General features: G+C 52.3%; 1 protein-coding gene across 1 annotated transcript in view; it reads left to right on the top strand.

The window, feature by feature from the left end:
- The window catches only part of SLC1A7 (solute carrier family 1 member 7), a 43,962-nt gene that overhangs the window by 6,406 nt on the left and 13,632 nt on the right, over nucleotides 1–23,924 (top strand). The window contains exon 3 of the mRNA XM_004774430.3: nucleotides 17,006–17,221. Coding sequence (XP_004774487.1) covers nucleotides 17,006–17,221 — 216 coding nt within the window. The remainder of the gene's footprint in view (nucleotides 1–17,005; nucleotides 17,222–23,924) is intronic.

The raw sequence follows: 23,924 nt of genomic DNA, 5'->3' as shown, positions 1-23,924 counted from the left end.
AAGAAATCACACTTGACTCACTGGGGGAGGGCCACTGGAAATCAGTGAAGATCACCTATCCCCTATCACTGCCATGCTGGGTGACCTGGAGCCAGACCTTGCCCCTCTCTGTGTAATGAGCTGGCAGCTCCAGATGGTGTCTGAGAGCCCTTCTTTGCTCTGAGGCTGTGGGTTTGGAATCCTCACCTCCCAGGACTTCTGTGCATGGAGGGACATGAACACACCTCTCTGAGTCCCCTCTGTGTGCTGGTTGGGGGTAGGGGGTTCTGTCTCCTGGGGCGAGGTCATCGGATTCCCCACTACTGAGCAGTGAGCCAGCTCCTCCCCACCTTTCCCTCCAGCTGTACCCTCTGCTCCCCCATCAGGGTGGCGGGGGGGCTTTGTCAAGTTCAGTTCAGTCTCCTACAGGCAGCATTTATGTCTCTCAGGACTCAGCCTCCCAAGGATCTTGCGGAAAGGCTGCCTCCCTCCCTCTAAAAGCTTTCCTGAACTCCTCAATCCACTCTAGCTCTTGTCTCCTCTTTATGCATCTTTTGAGTCATTCACGGAGTCAGTGAAGGTCACCAGTAGCTTCCATGTTGCTAAATCCAAGGACACTCAGTTCCTGCTCTGCATGACCTCTCTCCACACAGCTGATGCACTCAACAGAGCAGCTGATCCCCGTTTCCCTCTGGAATTCCTCCTCCCAGCTGTTGCCTGTTCTCTGCCCCTCCATCCCAGGCTCTCTTCCTCTGCTTTTCAGAGCTCCTCTCGTCCATCCTCGAGGCTTTGAAGTACCCCCTGCAAGCCCGACACTCCCAAGTACTCCCAGGTCTCTCGTCTGACCCCCACACTCAAATTACCTATTTGACATAGCCTCTGGATGCTTAACAGGAGTCTCCAATCTGTGCAGCCAGCCCGTGATTTTACCCCACAAACCATTTCCTTCTGCTTTCTGCTGGTCCATAAACAGCAGCTCCATCCACCCAGTTCTTCACGCCTCCCTGCTAATTATTCCCTTCCCACTCCCACCACCAGCCTGTCCATCAGTGGCTGCGGCTGGTTCTTCCCCCCAAATCCAACCCAGCTTCCTCCCCATTGCACAGGTCCAGACTCCACGGTCACCTGACCAGGCTCCCTGCTCCGTTCCTGTTCCCCTCCCACCTGCTCCACACCCCGTGGTCAGAACCACCTCCTGAAAAGTCACCTGGGCTGTGCTATCCATTAACCCAAAACCATCCATGGCTGCCACGGCATTTCCAACAAACCCTTTCACTCTTCCCCTGATCGCCAAGGCCCTGCCCGATCCACCCCTGCCAGCACCCCACTTTATCCAGGCCTCACTCACTCCAGTCCCACGGGCCTTGAAGACCAGACCAACCCCTCCCCCATCTTGGGGTCTCCACAAGGCTGTTCCTTCTGCCTGCAACTCGCTTCCCCGCACCCTACATCTCTTCCTCCTTCTCTTCTCTTAGATGGCCACCTCCACGTCCCTGCCTCAGAAGGGCCTGCTCCACCCATCCCCCCAGCAGCACCTTTGCTGGGTCTCACCAAGCCCCACTCCTTTCCATGCACGACACTTACCGCATGTTGTCATCCTGTTTGGACTCACATGGCCCCGTGTTTCTTTAATTCCCAAAAGGACTGCAAATGCTGTAGAGGCGGAGGTCGTACTCTCCACCTAGCCGAGTGCCCGGCACAGAGTGGGTACTCCTTAACACCTATCAGGTGAATTCTCGAAGAGATTCAACAATCATGCCCCGTGGGCTCCGGGCACTTGGCCCTGATGTGGGCACTGTGGATACAGAGATGCCTGAGGGTCAGTCACTGAGGAGCTCACAGCCTGGGAGGGAGACAGATGAGAAAACACAAGGTTACAAGACAACTGAACAAGTGTGTTGGTGGTGGAAGCACAGGATTCTCTTTTTTCCTCCCCTTTTCTCACTTTTATTATAATATTAAGCACAGTACTTCTGCTAGGCGGCTTTACTGACCTTGACCACTGACATTCCTTACTGCCTGGGCGTCAAGTCTTACTCAGAACCCAAACACCTCAGAGGCAGAAGCCCTGGCATGGGCGTGGACTCACACAGACCTGGGTTCCTGCCCTGGCCCTGCCATTGCCTGGCTCTGTGACCCTGGCAAGTCATTTAACTTGTCAAAAAGTCCTGGAGTCAGGGGTGGCTTGATGGCTAATTGGTTGAGTGACCGACTCTTGACTCAGCTCAGGTCTTCATCTCAGGGTTGTGGGTTCAAGCCTCATGATAGTCTCCACATTGGGTGTGGAAACTACTTAATTAAAAAAAAAAAAAAAGCCCTGGAATCAGAATCAGAGGCCTGGGTCAGTGACTTGCTTCCTCCAGAGATTATCACATGATCTTAACTAAGGTACCCTCACTGTGGGCCTTGGTTTACCCAGCTTACCTAGTGACTAAGGGCCTGTCCAGCTCTCCAAATCCTGGCTGTCAGAGGCCCAGTCTTTCTCCACTAGACAAAAGTGCATTCTCTGCACTGGGAACGGAATGTGGTATTAACTTGAGAGAAGACAGGGTGTGTTCACACATTTCCTTTGTTTATTATACAGTTTGGGCTGGTGCAGAGTGGTTGTGTCACTGAAAAACGGAAGTGCTTTCACAGTTTCCTACACAGGGAGAATTAAACCTTCTTGGGGGAAAAATTGACACATTTCTAAGCCCCAGCCCCTCCATCCCTGAACATGTCTTCTTCTGGCTTCAGCTGGTCTGCGATCCATCCATCTATCCATTGGGCGCCCACAGCTCCCTGAGCTCTTGCTCCTGGCTAGTTCAGGGCTGGTGATCCGAGTCCTCAGGGGGCAGCCCTCAGGGGGTCATTGCTTAGGACAGAGCAAAATCAGCAGAGCTGCTCTGACCATTCAGATGTCAGACTTCACACTGGGCTGACTAAACCGGAACTGCCAAAGGGGAACAAGTAGGGGTTTGCTTTAAAATTCCACGTGTGTTCGTGTGTTCGAGTGGTTAAACAAAACAACACAAAAAACCCTCCTGTCTGGGGATCAAGCCTTCTGGCCGGAGAGCTAAAGAGCTTGGCAGAAGGCTGCTGCTCTGCAGGACCCAGGGGCTCTGCGCTGTACCCCCAGGAGACAGGGCTTGTTCTGCCTGGTAACTGCTCCAGGGCAGGAGCCTGGGATAGAGCTCCCCGCATCCAGCTCTCTGCCCAGCGGGAAGTCTGCTTCTCTCTCTCCCTCTGTGCTCTCCCCCCATCTCTCTCTCAAATAAATAATTGCTCCAGGGCAGTGAAAGGATAAGGATTAAGGCACATTTGCTTCCGGTTCCAATAACCCGCAATTCTGGGCCCCGAAGCCTAGCACCCATAATGCCAGATGTTCCCACCTCTTTCCCAGCAGCAATGCCACCCTGTCCCTTCGCCAAGTCTCTGCAACCAGGCGGTTTCCTCCTTAGTCCCTAAGCATGCCATGTGCTTTTCTTCCTTCATGCCTTTGCTCAGGTCGTTCCTCCTTCCACGAATGCCCTCTCCTCTTCCTAATTAAAGTGCCCTCGCTGTGTTCAAGATCTAGCTCAAGGTTCTGTCTGAAGTTCTTCCAGATCTTCATTTATTGATAACTATCTACGATGACCTGTCTCCCCCGTGGATACTGCTCATACCCCAGAAGTACTCAGTACTGTCTGTGAAATGAATTCACAGTCACTGCTGGCATAGCACATGACGGTGTACAGACCCCCCCCCTTTTTTTTTTTGGCATAGTAGTGACATAGAAATAAATCAGCATTCCTGTCTGGACTAGCCACTCCTACTGCTGAATCCACTCCAAGCCAGCACCTGGCCTGAGCCCCCTCCTCAGACGGGCATGCCACGGCCCAGCTGAGTGCAAGCTGCCGTTGGCCAGTTGTGGCTTCGTACTTCACAGAGAGGGCGGTGGGCCCTCAGTACTGGCCGGCATGGTTGAAAACCTGCAGGAGACTGCCGGGGAGCAGCTGGGGCTTTGAAGTCCCTCACTGGAGGTCTGAACCTGACCAAGTCTCTCAGCATCTGAGCCTTAGTAACCTGCCCTGTATAATGGGGAGACACCCACCTCCCTTCTGAGAATGAAATAAGATAATGTCCTTGGAGCGCCCAGCAGAGCCCCTGTTACAGGATGAATATCAGCTGTTTTTTCTGACTCATGAAAGCTTCACCAGGCTTCTCCGAGGCCCAGAGATGTTTCACGAAACCCTCCACCTGGGTTTGAGCTCTCAGCAGGCAACCCCCTCGAGTGACCTCTTCCTTCTTCATGCTTTTACTCAGCACCTGTCCTCATCACTTCCTCTGGGAAGCCTCTCTGTGCTCCGGCGCACTTGGGAACATGGATACACCCGCACACCTGTGTTCGTGGCAGCCTCAGCAGGCACACAGACAAGGCACCATGTGTGTCCACGTGACATTCACGTGTCACCCTTGCCCAGAGTCATTCCAGGTGAGATGGTTGTCACGGTCGCCTCATTCTCCAGGAATTCCTAGAGCCTCTTGCTTTCCTCTGCCTTCACATTCCTGCAACTAGTCAGGGGACAGCCTTTGCCAGTCTCCTGTTCACACACAGATCCCTTGCTTCGAACCGTGCACAAATTTAGTAATTTCACTGACAGTTGGGGGCAAGATCACAGGGAAGGATCATATTGAGAAGTGTAAGCCCTTCGGCCATCTCTTGGTTCTCTCTCTGTGTATATTAGTTATCTTTACTTGGGAACAATTACCACAAACTTAGCCATTAATTATCTACCACTTTCCAGGGGTCGGGAGCCCAGGCATAGCTCAGCTGGATCCTCTGCTCAGGCTCTCATGAGGCTTGAATGAGGTCTCAGTTGAAGCATTCGCAGAGCTGTGTTCTCATCTGAAGGCAGAGCCAGGGAAGCATCTATTTCCAAGTTCATCTGGGTCACTGGCAGAAGTCATTTCCTTGTGGCTATTTGTCTGAGGACCCAGCTTCTTAATAGCTGTCAGCTGTAGGCCATCCTCAGGTCCTAGAGGCTACCAGCGGTTCCCGGCCTTCTGGCTCTCTTCAAAGGTGATTTCCAACATGGCTTTTGGCTTCATCAAGGCCAAGAGGAGGATCCCTCACTCTCCAATCTGCTGAGACAGTCTCACATAACATAATCATGGGGGTGATGTCCCATCACCTTTGCCATGTCCTCTTAGAAGCAAGTCACAGATCCCACCAACCCTTAAGGAGAGAGATGATACAAGGGTGCAGATCACCGCGAGGCGGGGCGGTCAACATAGGGTGTATCCATCTCTTTCCTTCTCTTTCCCCACCTTCCTTCTCTCTCCCCCTATTCTACGACCAGCCAGAAATCCTGTCCTCCTTGGCTTTCAAAAGCCGCCTCGACTCCTGCCCTGTTCCTGGAGTAGGGTGGGGTGGAGGTGCTGCTCATGTCTGGTCCACATGGCTCATCAAGGAATTTCTTCTAAACAGAGACAATGCTCTTATCATAAAAAGAATTCTGAAGAAAATGAATTCCTCTGTCTCTTACAAGACATCACAGGGCCTGCTCGGTTTTAGGGATCTAATAAATGCGTATTAAATGAGTAGAGCAGTGGAGGAGCAGCTGGGGCAGAATTCAGGGGAGTTTCGTGACCAACATTTGAACTGACCCTTGGAGGATGCTCTGGAGTTGCCTTTTAAAGATGTTTTTGTACTTTAAAAAATTCTATAATTATAAACATTTTAGAGAATTGAGAAAAGTGATCCTTCTGTCATCCCACAATCCGAATTCTGCCACTGTTATCTTTGCTCTTATCCTTCTTAGTAGTGAATCACCAGGCTCAGGGTGTAATCCTTGGCTGACTGACTCAGAAGTTCACCCTCATCTGAGCCCCTGAGCTGTGAGGCCAGTCCTTGGATGCTGGCAAGGGACAATGAAACAGACAAAATGACAGTTTATTCATTCACAAAGATAAACACAATTGCACAGGTGCACACAGTCTCAGGCCGGGGCATTTTTCCCTGCAGGCTTACCAGTTGGGGATCCCACAGGCTCTGCATGGTCTGGTTCAAGTCAGCACAGGACCCCCTGCTCTGGCTCCCAGATGCTGGAAGTACCCTGTCATTGTTCTTAAAGCAGCCTCAGTCATGCCCTGAGCTTGGTTCCTTGGAATTGAGCTCTGATCCCGTTTCCCTCCTGTTGGGTTAGCCCTGGGGGCTTTCAGCACCAGCAGATCTTGGTCATAGGTACCCTAGTATACCCTGACCCTAACTTCAAATTGCAGGGACCAGGGAGTGGGATCTTAGTCTCTTTTCTCTCAGAAGGCCCCTGTGCCTCTCATGCAAACTGAGGCACTTTTCATAACTCTGCATGCGGATCTTAAGGTCCCAAAGTCTTAAGGTGTGTCCAACAAACCACAAAAGTCTCTCCTTTCCCCTGGACTAAATGTGCCTTCTTACCTTGTATTTGCCATTTGAAAATGTTTTCTGTTTTTTTTTTTTTTTTAAAGATTTTATTTATTTGAGAAAGAGAGTGAGGGCACAAGCAGGGGGACCAGCGGAGGGAGAGGAAGAGCAGGGAGCCTGATATGGGGCTCGACCCCAGAACCCCGTAAAGATGACCTGAGCTGAAGGCAGACACTTAACTGACTGAGCCACCCAGGCACCCCTGAAAAATTTTTTTTTTTAAGATTTTATTTATTTGACAGAAAGAGATCACAAGTAGGCAGAGAGGCATGCAGAGAGAGAGAGAGAAGAGAGGAGGAAGCAGGCTTCCCGCGGAGCAGAGAGCCCGATGCAGGGCTCGATCCCAGGACCCTGGGATCATGACCCGAGCCAAAGGCAAAGGCTTTAACCCACTGAGCCACCCAGGCGCCCCTGAAAATGTTTTCTAATAATGAAAATGGTTGCAAGGAAACTAGCTGTCTCTACCTATGCACACGGAAGCCTCAGACAGAATTTAGAAAATCCTGCCTCCCAGTATACTGGCGCAGGAATAGTCGGATGGTTAGGACCTGCTGCAGAATGGTCATGTCCTTGAACAATGGTCCACCTCCCATGGGTGGTGCTTGGGTGTGTCCTGAGTGCTCTGCCGCTCTCAGCTCTCTTCTTTGTGCCCCAGTGCTGACTAAGCCCACGCTAATCCTCTTCCACTAGAAAAGTCAAGTCTTTGGAGCCTTGGGGGCCTTCCTTTCCCATTTTCTCTCAGTTATAGCACCTGTCACTACTCTGATCACTTTTGCTTTTAATTTATAGTTTATCCCAAACAGTACTGGCAACTTCCTCTTCCTTTGAGTTCTCAGAGGAGATGTTACTGTTACTTCCACAAAAATAAGTCTGTGTGTTTTTTTTTCTTTCTTTTTCATTCAACGTGATGTCGTAAGAATTGTCCACGTGGCACCCCCGTCTCCATAAACTTGTTTTCATCTTCCACTCGGACGATGCAGAGTTTGCAAAACCCCTCTCCTTTCACTCGACACTTAGGATGCTGCTGGATGTCCTTTTGGGGCATCACTGTGTCCCACAACTCTGGAGTTATGAGCTCTGTTATTTACCACATGCCTGGCCTCAGCCATAAAAGAGACATGATGCCGTCAGCCAAGTGACAAAGCCGTTCCCGACAGGTGCTTTCTTTATTTATCTTTTTTGGTGGCCCGTCAAGGCCCCAAATGGGCTGGCGTTTGCTTCTGAGCTCGGGAAGTCAACTGCGTCTTGTTTTCACACATCCCCAGACAAGCGACACCGGGAAGAAGGGGTGGGTCAGACCAGCATCTGGAGCCAGTGAGGGCCTCCAATTCTCCACTTGTTCTCTGCCAAACCCTCCACTCTCCTCATTCTTCAATTTCTTAAACCAGGCATCATTCAGGGGAAACTGAATCCATGTGTTTGTGATTCACTGATGCAGAGCATGACACAATGTTTTGTAAGCTTCACATCAAAGCAAAGAAATCCAAGTGTGTATGTGGGTCCGCGCAGGAACACGTGGTATGTCTCTTCACGCGTGTGTAGTGTGTACTTCTGTGTGTGCTTGTGCCTTCCTGGGTGTGTGCTGTTTTCCTTGTAAGAATTTTAAACTGATTTTTCTTAGAATCAGGAAATCATGTTTGGCCAGAGAAACCTAACACTCCCTTCTCCCCCTTCCTGAGGAACTCTAGCTTGGCAGAAAACACTCAAACACCCACGTCCTGACTTATTGGAGAAGGTCCTGGGCGGCGCGGCCAATGCAAGTCTGGTTGGGGAGCCAGTGTGCGGGGGGCAATGGCACCGGGCTCCCCAGGTCGCCGTGAGCGGAAGGGAGGCAGGAGGAATAGGCTGTAGGCATGTCGGCTCTGCCCCGCAAGTCATGGGGCAGCCTCTTTTAGCAAAGCTCCTCTGACCTCTCTGATGGGAGCCCTGGGATCTGTCCTTGGCCCTCTTGCCCAGTCAGCTGATGGCCTTACTCATCAGAATGGGGAACATGGCCCAGCTGTGGGCTGCGGGTGGGGTCAGACCAGCAGCTGGTGACTCTGCAAACCTCCCCGGTTTTATCATCCCTCATGGACTCCCATGCTCCTTCTTTCCCCCATCCAGGTAGAGAACTACTCATCCTGCAAGGCTCCATTCAGCAGCCACCTCCTCCGGGAAGCCTAGATTCCCAGGCTGGGCTAGGTCCTGCTTCTGGCCTTTCCCCATCACAGCCGGAACCCAAGGTCGTGTGTTGCCCAGTACAGGTCTCTCCACCAACTGGCAGGAGCTCCTTGAGGACCACGAACCCACCCCATTCATTCCTGAGACCCTCAGCACCCAGAGCCAGTGTTCAACAAGGGGCAGGCTGGGGACATAGCAGTTTGGGGAGGCGGGGGAGGTTGTGAAAAGCTCCACTGCCCTTGTCTGTCAGGAGCCACTGCCCTGGAAGGTCTCATTTGAGCTGGAGAGAGCCTCACTTGGGCAGCCTAGCCTGAGCCCTCAGTGGAGAGACAGCAAGAACTGTCTGGCGGAGGGAGAAGAGGCAGGAGACCCATGTTCCTTTCAACTCTGGGGGTGGGGGACTTCTAACCATAACATGGGGACAGTGGTCATAACCAGACATCCTAAGGATGCTGTTCCTCATGGCAGAGATGATGACCGTCTGCCACTGTAGAGCAGAGTGGCCCTCCGTGAGAATCCTCTGGCTCCCTCACACCTGACGTTCTTTGCCTTGGGGGAAAGAAAGCAGTAGGAGTTCAGGTCTTGCGGAGTTAGGAACTGGACGAGACCCTTATTGCCCTCCTGGTAGAAGGTGACTAGGTGACTAGAAAGGTCGATGGTCAGACCGTGAGCTCTGAGGGCTGCTGCTGTGGCTCCTCCAGCTTCAACTTTCGATTCTGTTCAAGCTGGTTATGTGCACATTAGTTGTGAGCTTGTTATCTGCAAGACCCAATGAAGCATTGTTCTGGTGCCCAGTGGTCTGCTGGAAAGGAGGGACCTTCAGAGGGCGGTTGGGGATGGCAAGGCTGCGGTGTCCTGCTAGACCCATGCCTGGCCCACCCCCCAATCCAGCCCTCCTCCTTTCCCACCCCACCTCTGCATTCTGAGCCCCACAACATCTACAGTGGAACCAAAGAGCTTTGGTCTATGTAGCTGCAGAGGGCAGGGCTGAGCCCAGAATGGGGAATTCTCTTCCCTGAATGTGGATTGCATTCTGGCACTGGGAAGGACTTTCTAATAAGCATAGCTAGCTCATATGGAGGGGCTGACAGAACGTAGTGAGTTCTCTGTCCTCTGAAGTGTGCAAGCAAAGGAGGTAGAGAAACATGTACCCTGGGTAGGGGGTACTGGGACCAGATGACCCTGACTTTAGCCAAGTGGGAGTCTGGGCATCCTGCCTCAGGTCTTAGAAAGAGCTGGCGTGAAGGAGGGGGTGTGGCAGAGCCATCTGGGAAGAGTAATGCGGCGCTAACGTGGCACTTGCTGTCAGCTGCTGGGCCTGTCATCTGCTCCAGGGAGATGCAAACCATGATGCTTGGAAGGGCTAAAGGGATTCTCGTGGACCCCCAGATGCCTCCTTCCAGCCGCCTTTCTGGTGGACTCTCTGCAGCTGCATCCCAGGGCCGGCTTGAGGGAGCCTCCCTGACTGGGTCAGCTGAGGCCAGAACCCGGGGCCTTGGCCATGGGGCTCTGGGCTCCTTCCTGTCCCAGACATCCTAGTGCTGGGATGTTGTGACTCTGGGTGTTGTCATGCTAGTAAACCAGGCTTTGAATCTACTTATTGGGTGGCCATCGCAAGTTGCCTGCACACCTACAGTCACTGGGCATTCGCTACTTCTCAAGGTGGTCCCTTCCAGGGCAGAAAGTTATTCTTGGTGCTGAGCTGAGAACTTCACTGTCACTTGCCACAACCACCTCCCCCCCCAAATCCCAGCATTCTACAGGTTTGCTCTGCTCCCTGCTCCACAGATCCCACCCCCCACAACTGGTTCCCCGGGCCCACAACTCTGTCACCACCACCTACCTCAGCAGCAAGGCACACACCTCTGTCCCCTGTCCTTTTCCCGGTGGGTCTCAATGTCAGTGCACGTCCATGGCCTCGTCCATAAGCTCCCAGGTTTCTGGCCCCACAGGCAGAGGATCCACTGGCCCTTCAGCAGCCCCATTCCCTACATGACTCAGTCGGCTGGCAGCAAACCAACCCTGAAGTCCCTTCCCATGTGCTGCTGCTGTGGCTCAGCCCCCCACCCTCACCCCAAAGTCTGTGACCTCCCCAGTTGTGGAAGCCAGGTCTGGCCCAACATATGTCCGTGCTCAGTTTTATCAGGTCAGAACTGGCCCGAGGGGCCAGCCTGCATCATCCCAACTTCCTCGTCCCATACGTTAGCCCTTTCCCCCAGCTTCCTGTCCTCCCCAAATCTGATCCACACGCTCTCAGTAGCCTTGGCCAAGCCATTGATAAAAATGACCAGGAAGGGTAGGCTGAAAGAAGAGCGCTGGATCACACCTCCAGGGACCCTCTCAGATTCTCTCCCCCTGGGAGAGGACACTGCCTGAGACAGTCCCTCCCAGAAGTTCCCAGCTATCCCAAAAGTTCCAGTGCCAACGTCACAAAGACACACAGTGTCGGGGGAGTCCCCTAAACCTGGCAAAGGGCCAAAGCTGGTCTAGGGGACTTGCTCTCAGGGAACCCACACTGGGTGCCTATGGTCATAAGAGCCAAGTTGACCTTTTAGCAATCTCGTCTAGAATGGCATCCTGGTTTAACATCACACACTCAACAAACCGCACCCAGACCAGACCAGGCCAGGCCCTGGGCTCTGAGGACCTGCACTGAGCCCGATCCAGCCCTTCCCTGGAGGAGCTCATGGTCCACCGGGGCAGGCAGTCTCAGAAGGGATGACATGGCTAGAGCGAACGCTAATAACTGGAATGTACTGAATATTTATGATGTACCAGCCACCACGCTAAACGTAGATTACCCCTCACCATGAGCCGTCATTACCTCCGTTTGATCCTCCTGTGGAAACTGAGGCACACAGAGGTTGGGAACTTGATGAGGGCCCCGAGCTGTTGAGGGATATGAGTGGGAGCAGGCAGGAGCTTCCTCACCCAGCCAGGCGGGAGGTGGTGCCAGAGTGGAGACTGGACAGGTGAGCAGCAGTAGGAGGGGACAGGAAAGGGAAGCAGGAGGGACAGGGGCAAGGGGACTGGGTTCCTCTGGAATTCCCTGCTTCCCCAACACTCATGCCCTGCCAGCTTACTGGCTGGGCTCTGGAGATTCAGAGGTGGGCATACCAGTAGAGTGGCCCCTAACTGGGAAGCACAGGGTTCCCTCGGGTGGAGCATGAGGCGGCACCTCAAGGAAGTCTTCCCAGAAGAAAGGACATCTAGGCTGGCTGTAGAAAGCAGGTGGAAATGGGTGGGGTTTGGGAAATGTGTGTGGGTGGAAAGATAGAGAGTTCCAGGCTGAAGGAATGACTGTGGAAAGGTGGTTCAGGGAGCAGCAGGGAGACCAGGGTGGCTGGAATACGGGCGAGGAGCTAAGACTGAGTCAGGCCACACTGGACCCAAGGCCATGAAGGAGGATGCAAAGTTCTGAGGGCAGTGGAGAGCCACCAAGGACTTCAAATGGGGTGGGGAGTGGCCAACAGTCCAGGTGTTCTGTCCAGTGTCCCCAGCGCAGAGCACAGCAGCAGTGGTGGCTCCCGCGGTCAGGTGGGCATGATCCCCACCTCAGTAGCTGGTGCTAGAACCAGGTGATGGCCAGTAAACAGCCTCTTTTGCCCTCCATGAGAAGCCCAGCAAGCTGCTGCCTCCCTTCCCCCAACCCCTGCAAGTGGAGCAGTTCCCAGATTGAAACGGGCTGGGCTCCCCAGTCACTGCAATCTCTTCATCCACAATCCCTTGGCTCTGGGTGGCAGCTATATGGCTCCGGGGGGAGTCCCAGACCTCTCAGCTCCCTAAGGCTCTTCCCCAGGGCCCTGAAGGACCATGGAGGTTCCAAGGAGCGCCTAACCAGACTGGGAGTAGGTGAGGCAAGGTTACCTTTCCTCCCCTCACTGTAAATTATGTGCTAGAAGGGTGATCCTCAAAGAATCTCCCCCTCAGTCTAGAAGCCTTGATCGAGAATCTGAGCAGGTGACTGGTCATCCAGGCTCCACCTGGATACCTCCAAAGACAGGAGCGCTCACCACCACAAATCTATCACAGGACAAGTTATCAACTCTGAGAGTTGAACTGTAGAGGCATGACACGAGCTCCCTTACATTCCAATCATGGTCAGCCAAAACTGGAAGACACTTTCCTTCCACAGGAGTTAAACCAGCTTGGTACAGTGAAGAGGCACTAGGAGCAAGGGAAGCCCCACAGGGTTCTGAATCAGAAACCCATGTTCCAGTCTTGACTCCACAGCTTCCCAGCAGGGTGGCTTGGCCAATTATCTCCCCCTCCCTGAGCTCTATTTTCCTTCTCTGTAACTCCAACTGCATAGTCCAATACGATAGTCACTAGTCATAAATGGGCTACTGAACCCTTGAAATGTGCAACTGAAGAGTTTAACTTTTTTAAGAAATTAATTTAAAACTTTAACACCTGAAGCAGTGTAAACATTTTTACATTGATTATGTATTGAAATGATAGTATTTTGGATAGACTGGGTTAAATAAAGTATTATTAAAATGAATTTCACAAAAAAAAATGAACTTTACTTTTTTTTTTTACTTAAAATGTGACTACTAGAAAATTTAAAATTTTACAATTGTAGCCTACCTTGTAATTCCATAGGGCAGCACCGACTTAGAATGTTTTTTAAGGATTGAATGAGGTGGATGTTCAGGTGTTTGGGGACATTTAAGGTCCAGATAAATTATGGTTTCTGTGGCTGCCTGGTACTCCAGGGATTGTGTTTTCCATCACACCAGTAAGTCAAGCTTATTCTAGAAATAATAGAGAACACAGACAAACAATACAACAGAATGAAAATCAACCAAAATTCCACCTCCCAAAGAAAGCTACTGTAAAATCTCTCTTGCTAGTAGGTTTTTTTCTGTGCATATCCATGCGAGTCCTCACAACCCTACCACAGATTATAGGTTCTCCGAAAGGTCACTTCAACAGCTTGGCTGGAAAGCCTGAGACCTCAGAGGAGCCCACTCTGGTCAGAGGCAGGACCTTGAACTTGCTTTCTTGTTAACATGAGTCCCTGGAGTAGCCCACGTGCATGCGGGGTCCAGGCTTTCCTCCTCCTGAGATCCCGGTCTCCTTCGCCTCTGCCAACTCCCATGGTCACCAACCTGGAGGCTCCGTCAGCTTTCACCAGCAGCTCCCTCCCCGCGAGCTCCTGCCTCCCCTCTCCAGTCAGCAGGAAAACCCTTCCAGTTTGGAGGTTTCAGAGGGGAACTCCTTGGAGGCCAGAGGATGGAATTCTTCCCATGTTATCCATCAGCCCTCTCCTTTCCAGAGCCCCTAGGTTGGGGCCTCTCTTGCTGTATGTAGAATCTATACTCCCTCCCTTCCCGCATCCTGGTGGGTCCCTGAGTTGGAACCACCTTTGTGTCAGACCTCGTCTTCTTCAGAGTGGCCTTCTGAGGAGCCCTTTGCCCCTTTCTGTGATCTGATGGTCATGGACACGCCTCTCGTGCACAATCCCCCAAGCATGTCTGTGCAGGGCATCTGGATCCCAATCCTGGAGAGGGGCCTCTGTCAGAGGAGGCTCTGGGCCTCCCCACAGGGCTACAGACTAGCTCACACCTTACTTTTTTCCATCTAACCTTCAATAAGAACATCTTTCCAATGACACCGTCGCTCCTAACGGCTGCTTAGAACGCCACTGCGTGGGTATGCTGTAACTTATTTTTTTTTTAATATTTTATTTATTTATTTGACAGGCAGAGATCACAAGTAGGCTGAGAGGCAGGCAGAGAGAGAGGAGGAAGCAGGGAGAGAGGAAGCAGGCTCCCTGCTGAGCAGAGAGCCTGATTTGGGGCTCCATCCCAGGACCTTGAGATCATGACCTGAGCTGAAGGCAGAAGCTTTAACCCACTGAGCCACCCAGGCACCCATATGCTGTAACTTTTAATCTAATTCTGCATTGATAAATTAGGGGCCTGAGTCCGGATCTAATTCTTTTTTTTTCTTTTAATTTTTACTTGACAGACAGAGATCACAAGTAGGCAGAGGCAAGCAGAGAGAGAGGGGGAAGCAGGCTCCCTGCTGAACAGAGAGCCCGATGCGGGGCTCAATTCCAGGACCCCAAGACCATGATCCGAGCCGAAGGCAGAAGTCCAACCCATTGAGCCACCTAGGGCCCGAGTCCCGATCTAATTCTGCATTGGCCTTCTTAGGCCGGCCCCAGGTGTTTGCTCTCATAAATACCACTTTAGGGTCTCTCCCAGTACACGTAGATGTTCTCAGATGTAAGTTCTCCCTTTTCAGACAGCCAGCAAATTCTCCTGGATGGATCATACTGGACCCCACCTTTCCCTCTGTCCCCCTTGGCCTGGCACTCAAGGCCACACCCCCCTCCTGAGCACGGTCTATATCCCCCATAACCCTGTTTCTGATTTGACCTGAGCTCTGACCACACTGTGCCCACACTTGCCAGCCTCCCTGTTGGCTGCTGCTGTCTCACTGCCTGGGATATCTGCCCCATCTCCAAATCCTCCTCATCCTCCCAAGAACCACTAAAATGCCCCCTCCTCCAGGACATCCTTCCTGACTCTCCTAGCTAGAAGTGATCTCTTCCTCCTCTAATAAAGATAGCACATCGTTGTCCTCTCGCCTATGGTACCAATGCAGCCACCCTGGCTCCTGTTTTCTTGGGTCCAGGTTTTCTGATTTCCTTCTGTGGACTCAGGGCATGGCATGGAGTGAGCATGCATTAAAGACATGAATAAATACATCAAGGAAAGAGGACTGGAGTTAGGGGCCTGCGTTCTGATTCAGCTGGCCGCTAGTGTTCCACGCGACCTCAGGCAGGTCATCCTCTCAGGAACCCCACTTCCCTGTGAGCAGTTGGACTTGGCTGTGGGGGATTTGTTGCAGTCAGGGGGTTGTTTGGCCTGGGGCTGATGTGCTGGCCCCAAGCTGGGGATAATCTCTCTGGTGGATCATAATCACAGGGCAGCCCCCCATTTCCCTTGCCTACACAATCCCATTATGAGCCCTTCAGGATTTATGCCTGAGACCCACCCTAAGCCCATCACTAACATATGGCATACTGGCAGACAAGGGACGAAAGGAGATTATAAACATCCATTCATTCATTCATTCACTCACTCACTCCTTCGTTCAGCAAATGGCTACCAAGCTGCACATGACTGGGCCCCATGCCCAGCTCTGCAGACCCAGGATTGAACAGACTCCAGCCAGGTCTCAAACAGCAGGCAACTCAGTGCGGTGGGCAGAGGACTGCCCTGGGTCCCCAGCCAGTGGTCAGGGAAGGCTTCCTGGAGGGGATCCTTCAACTGTGTCTTGACAGAGCGAGGAAGAGCACAGCACTCAGGCAGCAGCTACAGCCCAAGGTGGGGTAGAAGCTTGCTAGGCTCTGGGCTGGATGGGGGGTGCTGCCCGCCTGTAGTCTAATGACAAGAGGAGCAGGATGGGGAGGGATTATCCACTCTTGTATACATGATTAAAAGCAGACAAATACTTCCTTTATCTGGAAGAATGAAAGGGCTTTGGGGGAAAATCCTTTTGGCAGCAAAGCAAAGCACAGGCAACTCCTTAACTAATCTCTCAACCCCACCCTGCCAACAGCCGGGAGGACGGCAGCTCCGGGGCTGACCCTCGCTGAAGGCCCAGAGCTCAGGGCAAGGCAGGCAGGGGTGGGGAGGAGCTGGGAGTGGGGGAGACCCATAAGCCCTCTCAACACAAGCTCCCAAGACAGTGGCAAGGGGACCCAATCTGGACCCAGGCGGTAGCCCAAGATGGCCACAGGGTGGCGCCTCGCCAAGAAACCCAGGGCCCTGTTTCAGAGATGGGATCCTGATGCCCAAAGATATCCCCCAGGCAGAATCAGGACGGAACCCAGCCCAGGGCTCTAACTCGCTGCCATCACTAGTTCATTCAGTAAGCCTGCAGTAACCCCCTGTGCAGTGGTGGCCCTGAGAGCTCATGCTGCACACGCACTGGGGACACACAAGAAAAGTCACACCTGCCCCTCTCCTGTCCTCGGTCTCATGAGAGAGACAGGTAGACAGTGATAGACAGGGTCCTGACAGAGGCCAGGGGCTGCAGAAGCCCCAGAATGGGGTCCTAACCCCAGGGACAGGCAGGCAGTCCACAATGTCACCAGAGAGGTGACACTGCGCTTGGTCTTACCTAGTGAGTAGCACTCAGGCAGAGTGGAGGCACCTGGGAATGACGCAGAAGGAAACAGCAGTGGCAAAGGCCTGGAGGTGTGCATGGGTATGGCTGTTGTCCCTGGACATGGCCCAGAGGACAGAGCAGGAAACCAGGCTGGAGGGGCCATAGGACTGAATTGCTGCCGGGGGGGGGGGGGTGGGCAGGCCCACACGGTCACTCCAGCTCTGTGAGGGTGCTGGGCAGAGCCAGGGGGGGCACTCCACCTGAGTGCCCATGCCCCCCACCCCCAGACCCTAACCCATGTCGCTCTCCCAGCTTGATGTCTGGCCTTGCATCCCTGGATCCCAAGACCTCCAGCCGCCTGGGCGTCCTCACTGTGGCGTACTACCTGTGGACCACCTTCGTGGCTGTCATTGTGGGCATCATCATGGTCTCCATCATTCACCCGGGTGGCGCAGCCCAGAAGGAGATGACAGAGCAGAGTGGGAAGGCCATCATGAGCTCTGCTGACGCACTGCTGGACCTCATCCGGTAAGGCTCACACGGACGCCCTACTCGGGAACGCCAGGCCTGGGCTGGGGCCACAACTCCAGAGGCCTGGCCCTGCGTGTCTGCCGGAGGCCCCATAGGTCACAGGGAGGGGGTGCTTGGGGTCTGCTCTTGATTTCTTGTGGCCACAGTGTCTCTGTCCCCTCAGCCCCCATGCTGTCCACTGGATTCACACTGCACTGCCTGCCTCCATCAGACTGGGAGCACCTCAAGGGCAGGACAGGGGTCGGCCCCCTGGGAGCCACACCCCAGCATGCAGCCTGGCCCTGGGCCGGCATCAACAGGTGTTCCCTGACTGACTGCTTGCCCGTGTGCACCCAGCCTCCACTGGGGAAGGCCATACATCGCTACCCCACCATCTTTTCCTTGCTGGTCCCCCTCTTGCAGAAGAGGGAGTGATGCTCAAAGAGATGATGTGACTCTTCCAGGGTCATCCAGCAGGCAAGTCATGGAGCCAGGATTCATCCTGGGTCTGATTCCAAGGGAGTGATTTTTGCCTGGTGGTGCCCCTGCCTCAGCCCCATGGACATGGCTAACCAGCGTCCAGGACCTGAGCCCTCCTTCCAGGAAAGTTCTGTAGACCCAGCAATGCCTCCAAGTCTGAACCCCTTTTTCCAAGACTCCATGCTGGCCATGCCTCTCCTCTCCATCATTCATTCACTCTTGCCAATGCCTGCCCTGTGCCAGGCACTAAGCCTGGCCGTAGTCCCAGAGGAGAGAAAGGTTCATGAATAGAGAGCAACAACTGTCTGGGTTGGGAGTCTCAATGAGGGAGGCAGGGTCTGTGGGAAAGTGCAAAGAGCAGGCTCAGGGGAGGCAGAGGGAGGGATGAGTGGCACGGGCCAGGGAGGCAGGAGCCCATTCTTCGTGGAGGCAAAGGTATGCAAAGGTCCTGAGGAAAGCATGGGAAGAAATCCTCACCCACTCAGAGTGACTGGAGCACTGGGGCAAAGGGGAGTAGACAGTCACTGCTGGGGAAGCGAAGGGGTCCTATCATGAAGGACAATGTGACTCATTGGCTGAAAACTGAGGCCATAGGAAATTGGCTTGAAACAGAAGCGGCATGATCCCATTCAAAAGGCTCACTCCACAGCAGAGTGGGGGTGAAAGGGGGGCAGGGGGAGGGGAGGAGGACAGGCAGGGAGAGGGACACGGTGCCAGCCCTGGGCACAGGGAAAGGGTAGACTGAAGGCTGTCAGAAGCTAAAACCAGCCGGAGCCAGGCAGGACAGAAGGTTGGAGGAGAGTTGGAGGAGGCAGCAGTGCTGATCCCGATGGCGTGAACACCCAGCTGTGAGATCACCAAGTCACATGACAACGCTGGAGCAGGTGGGGACATGCTGGGGAAGGTGTCCACTGGTGGCTGGCTGGCTGGCTGGTGCATCTGAGTCTTTGGGAGAGTCTGAGCTGGAGACAGAGGAGGAGGCTGCCCAGCTTGGGCTACCTTCTCTCATTCTCTCACATCCTGCATCCAGTTTGTTGGCAAATTCTGTCAGCTCTACCTTCTAAATACTACCCCAGACCTTGTCCCTTCTGTCCCCCTGTGCCAGGCTCACCCTCTCCCCAACCACTCTCACCTCTCACTAGAGGGTCCAACCGCAGCACCCAGCTTTCTGCTTCATTCGGGTCTGGTCTCAGCACAGCGGCCAAAGGGATCATGTTCAGGACTCCTCACGTCAGCACACCGCGCAGTGCTCACTATGGCCTACAGGCCCTTCCTTCATGATGCCTCTACCATACCCCCACCACCTGTGACCTCTGCTCCAACTGTCTCTCCCCTCCCTCCAGCCCTGCTGGCCTCCTGCCATTCCCCAAATGCCCATGTGATCCCATCTTCATCACAGCCTCTGCCTGGATGGACCTTCTTGCCGGGGTGCATGGCTCCTCCCCTCACTCCACCCCTGCTCTGTGTCACCTCTTCAGAGGGACCACCTAACCTCCGTCACCCTCTCTCCTCACAGTCCTCGTTACTACCTGTCATTATCTTGTCTGTGTGTGTTTTTTATTTCTTCTTGTGTCTCCCCCACTGGAGTAACATACGTTTCATGAGGGCTAGATCTTTGCAAATCTGTTCCCTGCTGCATCCTGGAGCCGAGAACAGCTCAGAGGAGGTGCTCAGTGTTTGCTGAAGGCAGGTGTGCGACATAGGGTCACCGATGGGGCTGGGGTCAGAGCCGGGACAGGAGACTCACCTGCTCAGGGAGAAGATCCAGATTGTGTGGCTCCGAGGCCCACGCTGAGCCTCAGCCCTGGGGCCATGGTGGAGGTTTGTGTAGAGCTGACAGGAGCAGCAGAGGGCCAGGAGGGGCACCGGGACAGCAGGTATCCTAGAGGCTGAGGGAAGAGGAATTTTGAGAAGCTTCCTTTCTGAGATCCATTATTTCTAAGAGTTGGTGGCTATGATTCATCCTTTCTTGGATTCAATGATTTGAAACAGCCTTTCTTCGTGGTGGAAGGAGCTGGTGCTCGGGAGTCCCCGCCCTCGTCACCATGGCCTCCCCTGCGGGGGGCTGAGGGCTCTGGATCAGACACACGTGTTAGAGTCAAATGTTCCAGGAGTGGCTCCTGCTCCTGGTTGCTTTTCACGTGGTGAAAATTGATCCTTCTGGTTTTAGACTTTTCCCCAGTTGCTCTCAACCCCAAGGCAAGTTGTTTTGCAGAGCTGAGTGGTTAGACATCACGGTCGCTGTTTCTCAGAGAGTGGGGCTGCAGAGAGAGGTCACATGGTTCCTGGGACAGGGAACCAGAACCTTGGGGATAGGAAGTCTTGTCACAACTCTGTCAGTAAGGCTCAATGTGGCCCTTCCAGGCCTTGGTTTCCCCAGTGGTTTTCAAGATCCCTTCTAGCTCTGTGGTTCTGAAACACAAAGGCCTACACACCAGTGAGCAGAAACTTCTGGAGGTGGGTTCTGGGAGATGAGGTTGGGAGGACAGTACAGAACCCAACCTTGAGGATCTTGAACCCAGGCTAAGGGGTTGGCTGTTCTGTTAGAAACTGGAAGCTGGTGAATAGGGAAGGATGGACTGGGGTAGAGCAAAGTGGTCAGGATATGACTCGAGGCAGGAGGATGCCCTATTTGGGGTGCAGTCACCTCTGGTCCATTCACTTTCTCCCCCTTATAAGGCATCTGCTCTGGACAAAGACACTGTCCAGAGAGGGGGCGAACTCAAGTCCTAAACCAGGCTGTCCTCTGTCTTAGGACAGACACTCACGGGAACTCTTCCTAGATGCTCTGACCTTCCAAGAGGCTGTGCGGAAAATGAGAACACCAGGACCCAAGGTCCCAGGGGCCCCCTCACACTCACTGTGGCCCAGAGCAGGTGGACAGTGAGTGTCAGTAACTGAGGGAGAACAGGGACGGCCAAAGCAGGGAACGGGGAAGTGCAGGCAGCTGTAACCCGTGATAAGTCAGAGAGATGCAGGGGCTCACTGAGCAGTGGAGTAAGGCCAGCGGCGTACCTCAGGGCCAGGAAGATATGCAGCCCTCTCTCAAAGAAGATTCCAAAGGAACACAACAGGCCATATCCCCAGACTACTCCCTGAGACATGAATTCATTTCCCAAGGCTCCAGGAAACTGACGTCTGCTCACAGTGCAGCCTCACAGAAAACCACCCACATGAGAGGCTGCTAATCAGAGCGGGCCCCCTTCTTTCTTTCCAATCCTATTAAAACACCAGAGAGATAAAGTAATCACTTGGCTCTACTTACAGCTCCCAGTTACCCTGTTAAGGGATGGCATACAGCCCTCAGGGGCCATGCTTGGGGGTTGGGGACATATGGATGAGGGGCAAGTTTGGAACATCACAGTCTTGGGACTTTGAGTAGGTAAGGAGAGGGGCTGGCAGGCTGTGGCTCTGCCCCAAGTGCATGTGGGAAGGCCCAAGCCAGAGGGTGTGTGTACTTGATGGGCATGGCTGCTAATGTCTCCCAAGCACGTTCCGTCCACATTGATGCCATGGGGAGCACAGGCCTCATGGGGCAAATAAGAAGACTTCCCATGGGCACTCATCATCAAAAGAAAATGTTGTACATTTTCCTGTTTAATAATCAAAAGTATAATTCTTCATTAAAGCCTAAAGGATATGAGTTCATCAATTGTGAGTATGAGCCATGTGTATTAGTTAGGGATTGCTATTGGCAGCTAGTTAAGAGAAAGCCAGAACAGCAGAGGCTGAACTGTGGTAAAGGCTTTCATTGTCTCCCAAATCAGCAGTCCAGAGATGGGCAGTTTGTGGGCAGGAGGATCCCCTGCTCCCCCACCATGTTTACCACTTGGCTTTTATCATCAGTGTGTCTCATGTTCCAAGAAGGTTGCAGAAGCTCTAGCTATTACACCCATGTTCCAAGCAGAAAGAAGACAGTTGAAGAAAAGGATCAAAGGGTCCTGGCTGAGCAGGCATCTTTTCAAGAGTTTTCTGAAAGCACCACCCATGACTCCCACTTCATCTCCTGTGCCACCCCTTTGGCAAGAGAGGCTGGGAAATAGGGTTTGACGGTAGAGCCCCACTGGTCCCATAACATGCTGGGTCTCCTATTGGTAAGGAAAGAGAGAATGGAGACTGTGTAGGCAACCAGTTGTACTGGCTACAACACACGTTTTAAATTATTCTAATTTTCAGGACACCTAGGTGGCTCAGCGAGTTAAACGGCTGCCTTCCGTTTAGGTCATGATCCCAGGATCCTGGGATGGAGTCTGACATCAGGCTCTGCTTGGCAGGGAGCCTGCTTCTCCCTCTGCCTCTGCCTGCCAGTGCACGCTCTCTCTGACAAACAAATTAATAAAATCTTTTAAAATAAATAAATAAATCTAACTTTCAAGGGGATTGTAAAGAAATGTACATTTTAGGTATAAGCTCCATTTGGTCTCTGACAACTTGAACGCTCCAAGTCTTTGCTCAGGCTAAAGCCGCCTTCCTGCGAAGTTTCATTAGTAAACCACCTTGTAAGTCCTTTGTATCTCAGGGGTTGTGCCCAAGAGAGATTTTCAAACTCTGAGCCATGGGAACAGCCTGAGCATCCTTTCCTCTGGTCACGAGGGCCCAAGCCCAGTGGATCAGTACATTCTGGCAGCTGTGTGTCTGGTGAGCCCCCAACGCTAACCCTGGCTTTGGGGCTTTGGGTCTGATTAATGTCAAAAGCCCTTGTAGGCAGATACTATTCTGGTGGCAGGAATCTGCTTAAAACTGCAGGCACGGGTGGGGGGGGGTGTTATTTGAGCTTCTGAGATCCCAGTCCCTGGAATCCCCAGTCTCCTCGGAAGCCTGCTGCTTCTCTCTCGTGACAAAGCTAAAATTAGTGGGAAAAGCCAGGACCCACTCTTTCTGTCTTGCTAGCTCTTTCTAAGCTCCCTTCCTCCTGCCATATGCTCACATTGAACCTATATTTTAGCAACAGTGAAGAAAAAAAATATAGTTTCTGCTTTCCAACAGCGACTGCTGGGGTGTAAGGTTAAGAAGACATGCACAACCATACTCTCGTATATAATTCCAGGCATGGATGAGCAGAGCCTTGAAAGCCAAGAGATTTGCCATGAGCAGGTCCACATGGCCTGTTTGAGAAAATGCAAGCACACGAACAAAAATCTTTGTGAACACCTCTGATTTAGGAAAGATTCCTGGAAGTGGATTATACAGACAAAGATGCAAGGGGACTTGCAAATTTCCTTACAGAAGCCGGGGCTGGGGGGCTGGACATGTCGCCAAACCTGCTCAGTATTGAGTATTGTCATCGAAAAATCCTTTACCAGTTTGAGAGGTGAAAATGTCTAATTTATCGATGAAGGTGAACATTTTAGAAAAGCATTTTTGGGCTACTTACGGTCTTTTGTGAGGTGAATTGCCTGGCCATCACTTCCCATCATTTTTCTCTTGTGGTCCTAGTGTTCCTGTGGTCCCATTATTTATGTAACAAATATATGCCGAGGGCCTGTTACGTGCCAGCCAGTCTTCCAGTCGCTGGGACCCAGCAGGGAACAAAACCTCAGCCTTCCAGGAAGCTGGTGTTCTGGAGAGAAGAGACAGTGAACAAGGAGACAAAGACAAGATTTATAAAAGCTCTTTCTAGATTTAGGATGATAATACTTTGTCACATAGTTTCCCTAGTTTGTCATTTGCTTTATAATTTTATTTGTATTTGAATGTGTTTTAGAGAACTTCTCAATTTAGCTTTTTATTCTGGCATAATTGTTAAGTATACCGAAAAGTTGCAAACAGAGAAGAGTGAGTTCCCACATCCCTTTCACCCAGCTTTCCCTGATGTTAGCAGCATACATAACGATGGCACAGATGTGGAAACTAAGAAACTAAATTAGTATAACACTATTAACTGAATTACAGACCCTGTTTGGATCTCACCGGTCTTTCCACTGTCTTTTTTTCTGCCCCCCCCCCCCAATCCAACCCAGGATACCTTGCTGCACTCAGAACATTCTTAATTTCTATTTGGTAAAACCTATTGATATTTTTTAATTGCTTTTTTTTTTAAAATCTTAGATGGTCCTTTCATATTCTGAGATCTGAAAAAATACTAACCTATATTTTCTTCTAGCTTTTTATGGCTTCATTTTTTAAATTATTTATTTTTTTTAACCTATCTGGAATTTATTTTGATGCAAAGCATAAATAGGGATCTAACTTTTTTAAAAATTTAAATAGTTGGTTCACCTACATAGTACTCTATGACAAA

This window comes from Mustela putorius, unplaced genomic scaffold, assembly GCF_011764305.1.
Source record: "Mustela putorius furo isolate JIRA1106 unplaced genomic scaffold, ASM1176430v1.1 tig00003853_pilon_pilon_pilon, whole genome shotgun sequence".
Taxonomy (NCBI): Eukaryota; Metazoa; Chordata; class Mammalia; order Carnivora; family Mustelidae; genus Mustela; species Mustela putorius.
The sequence above is the reverse complement of the archived record's forward strand: the minus strand, read 5'-3'. Positions and strand labels throughout refer to the sequence as shown.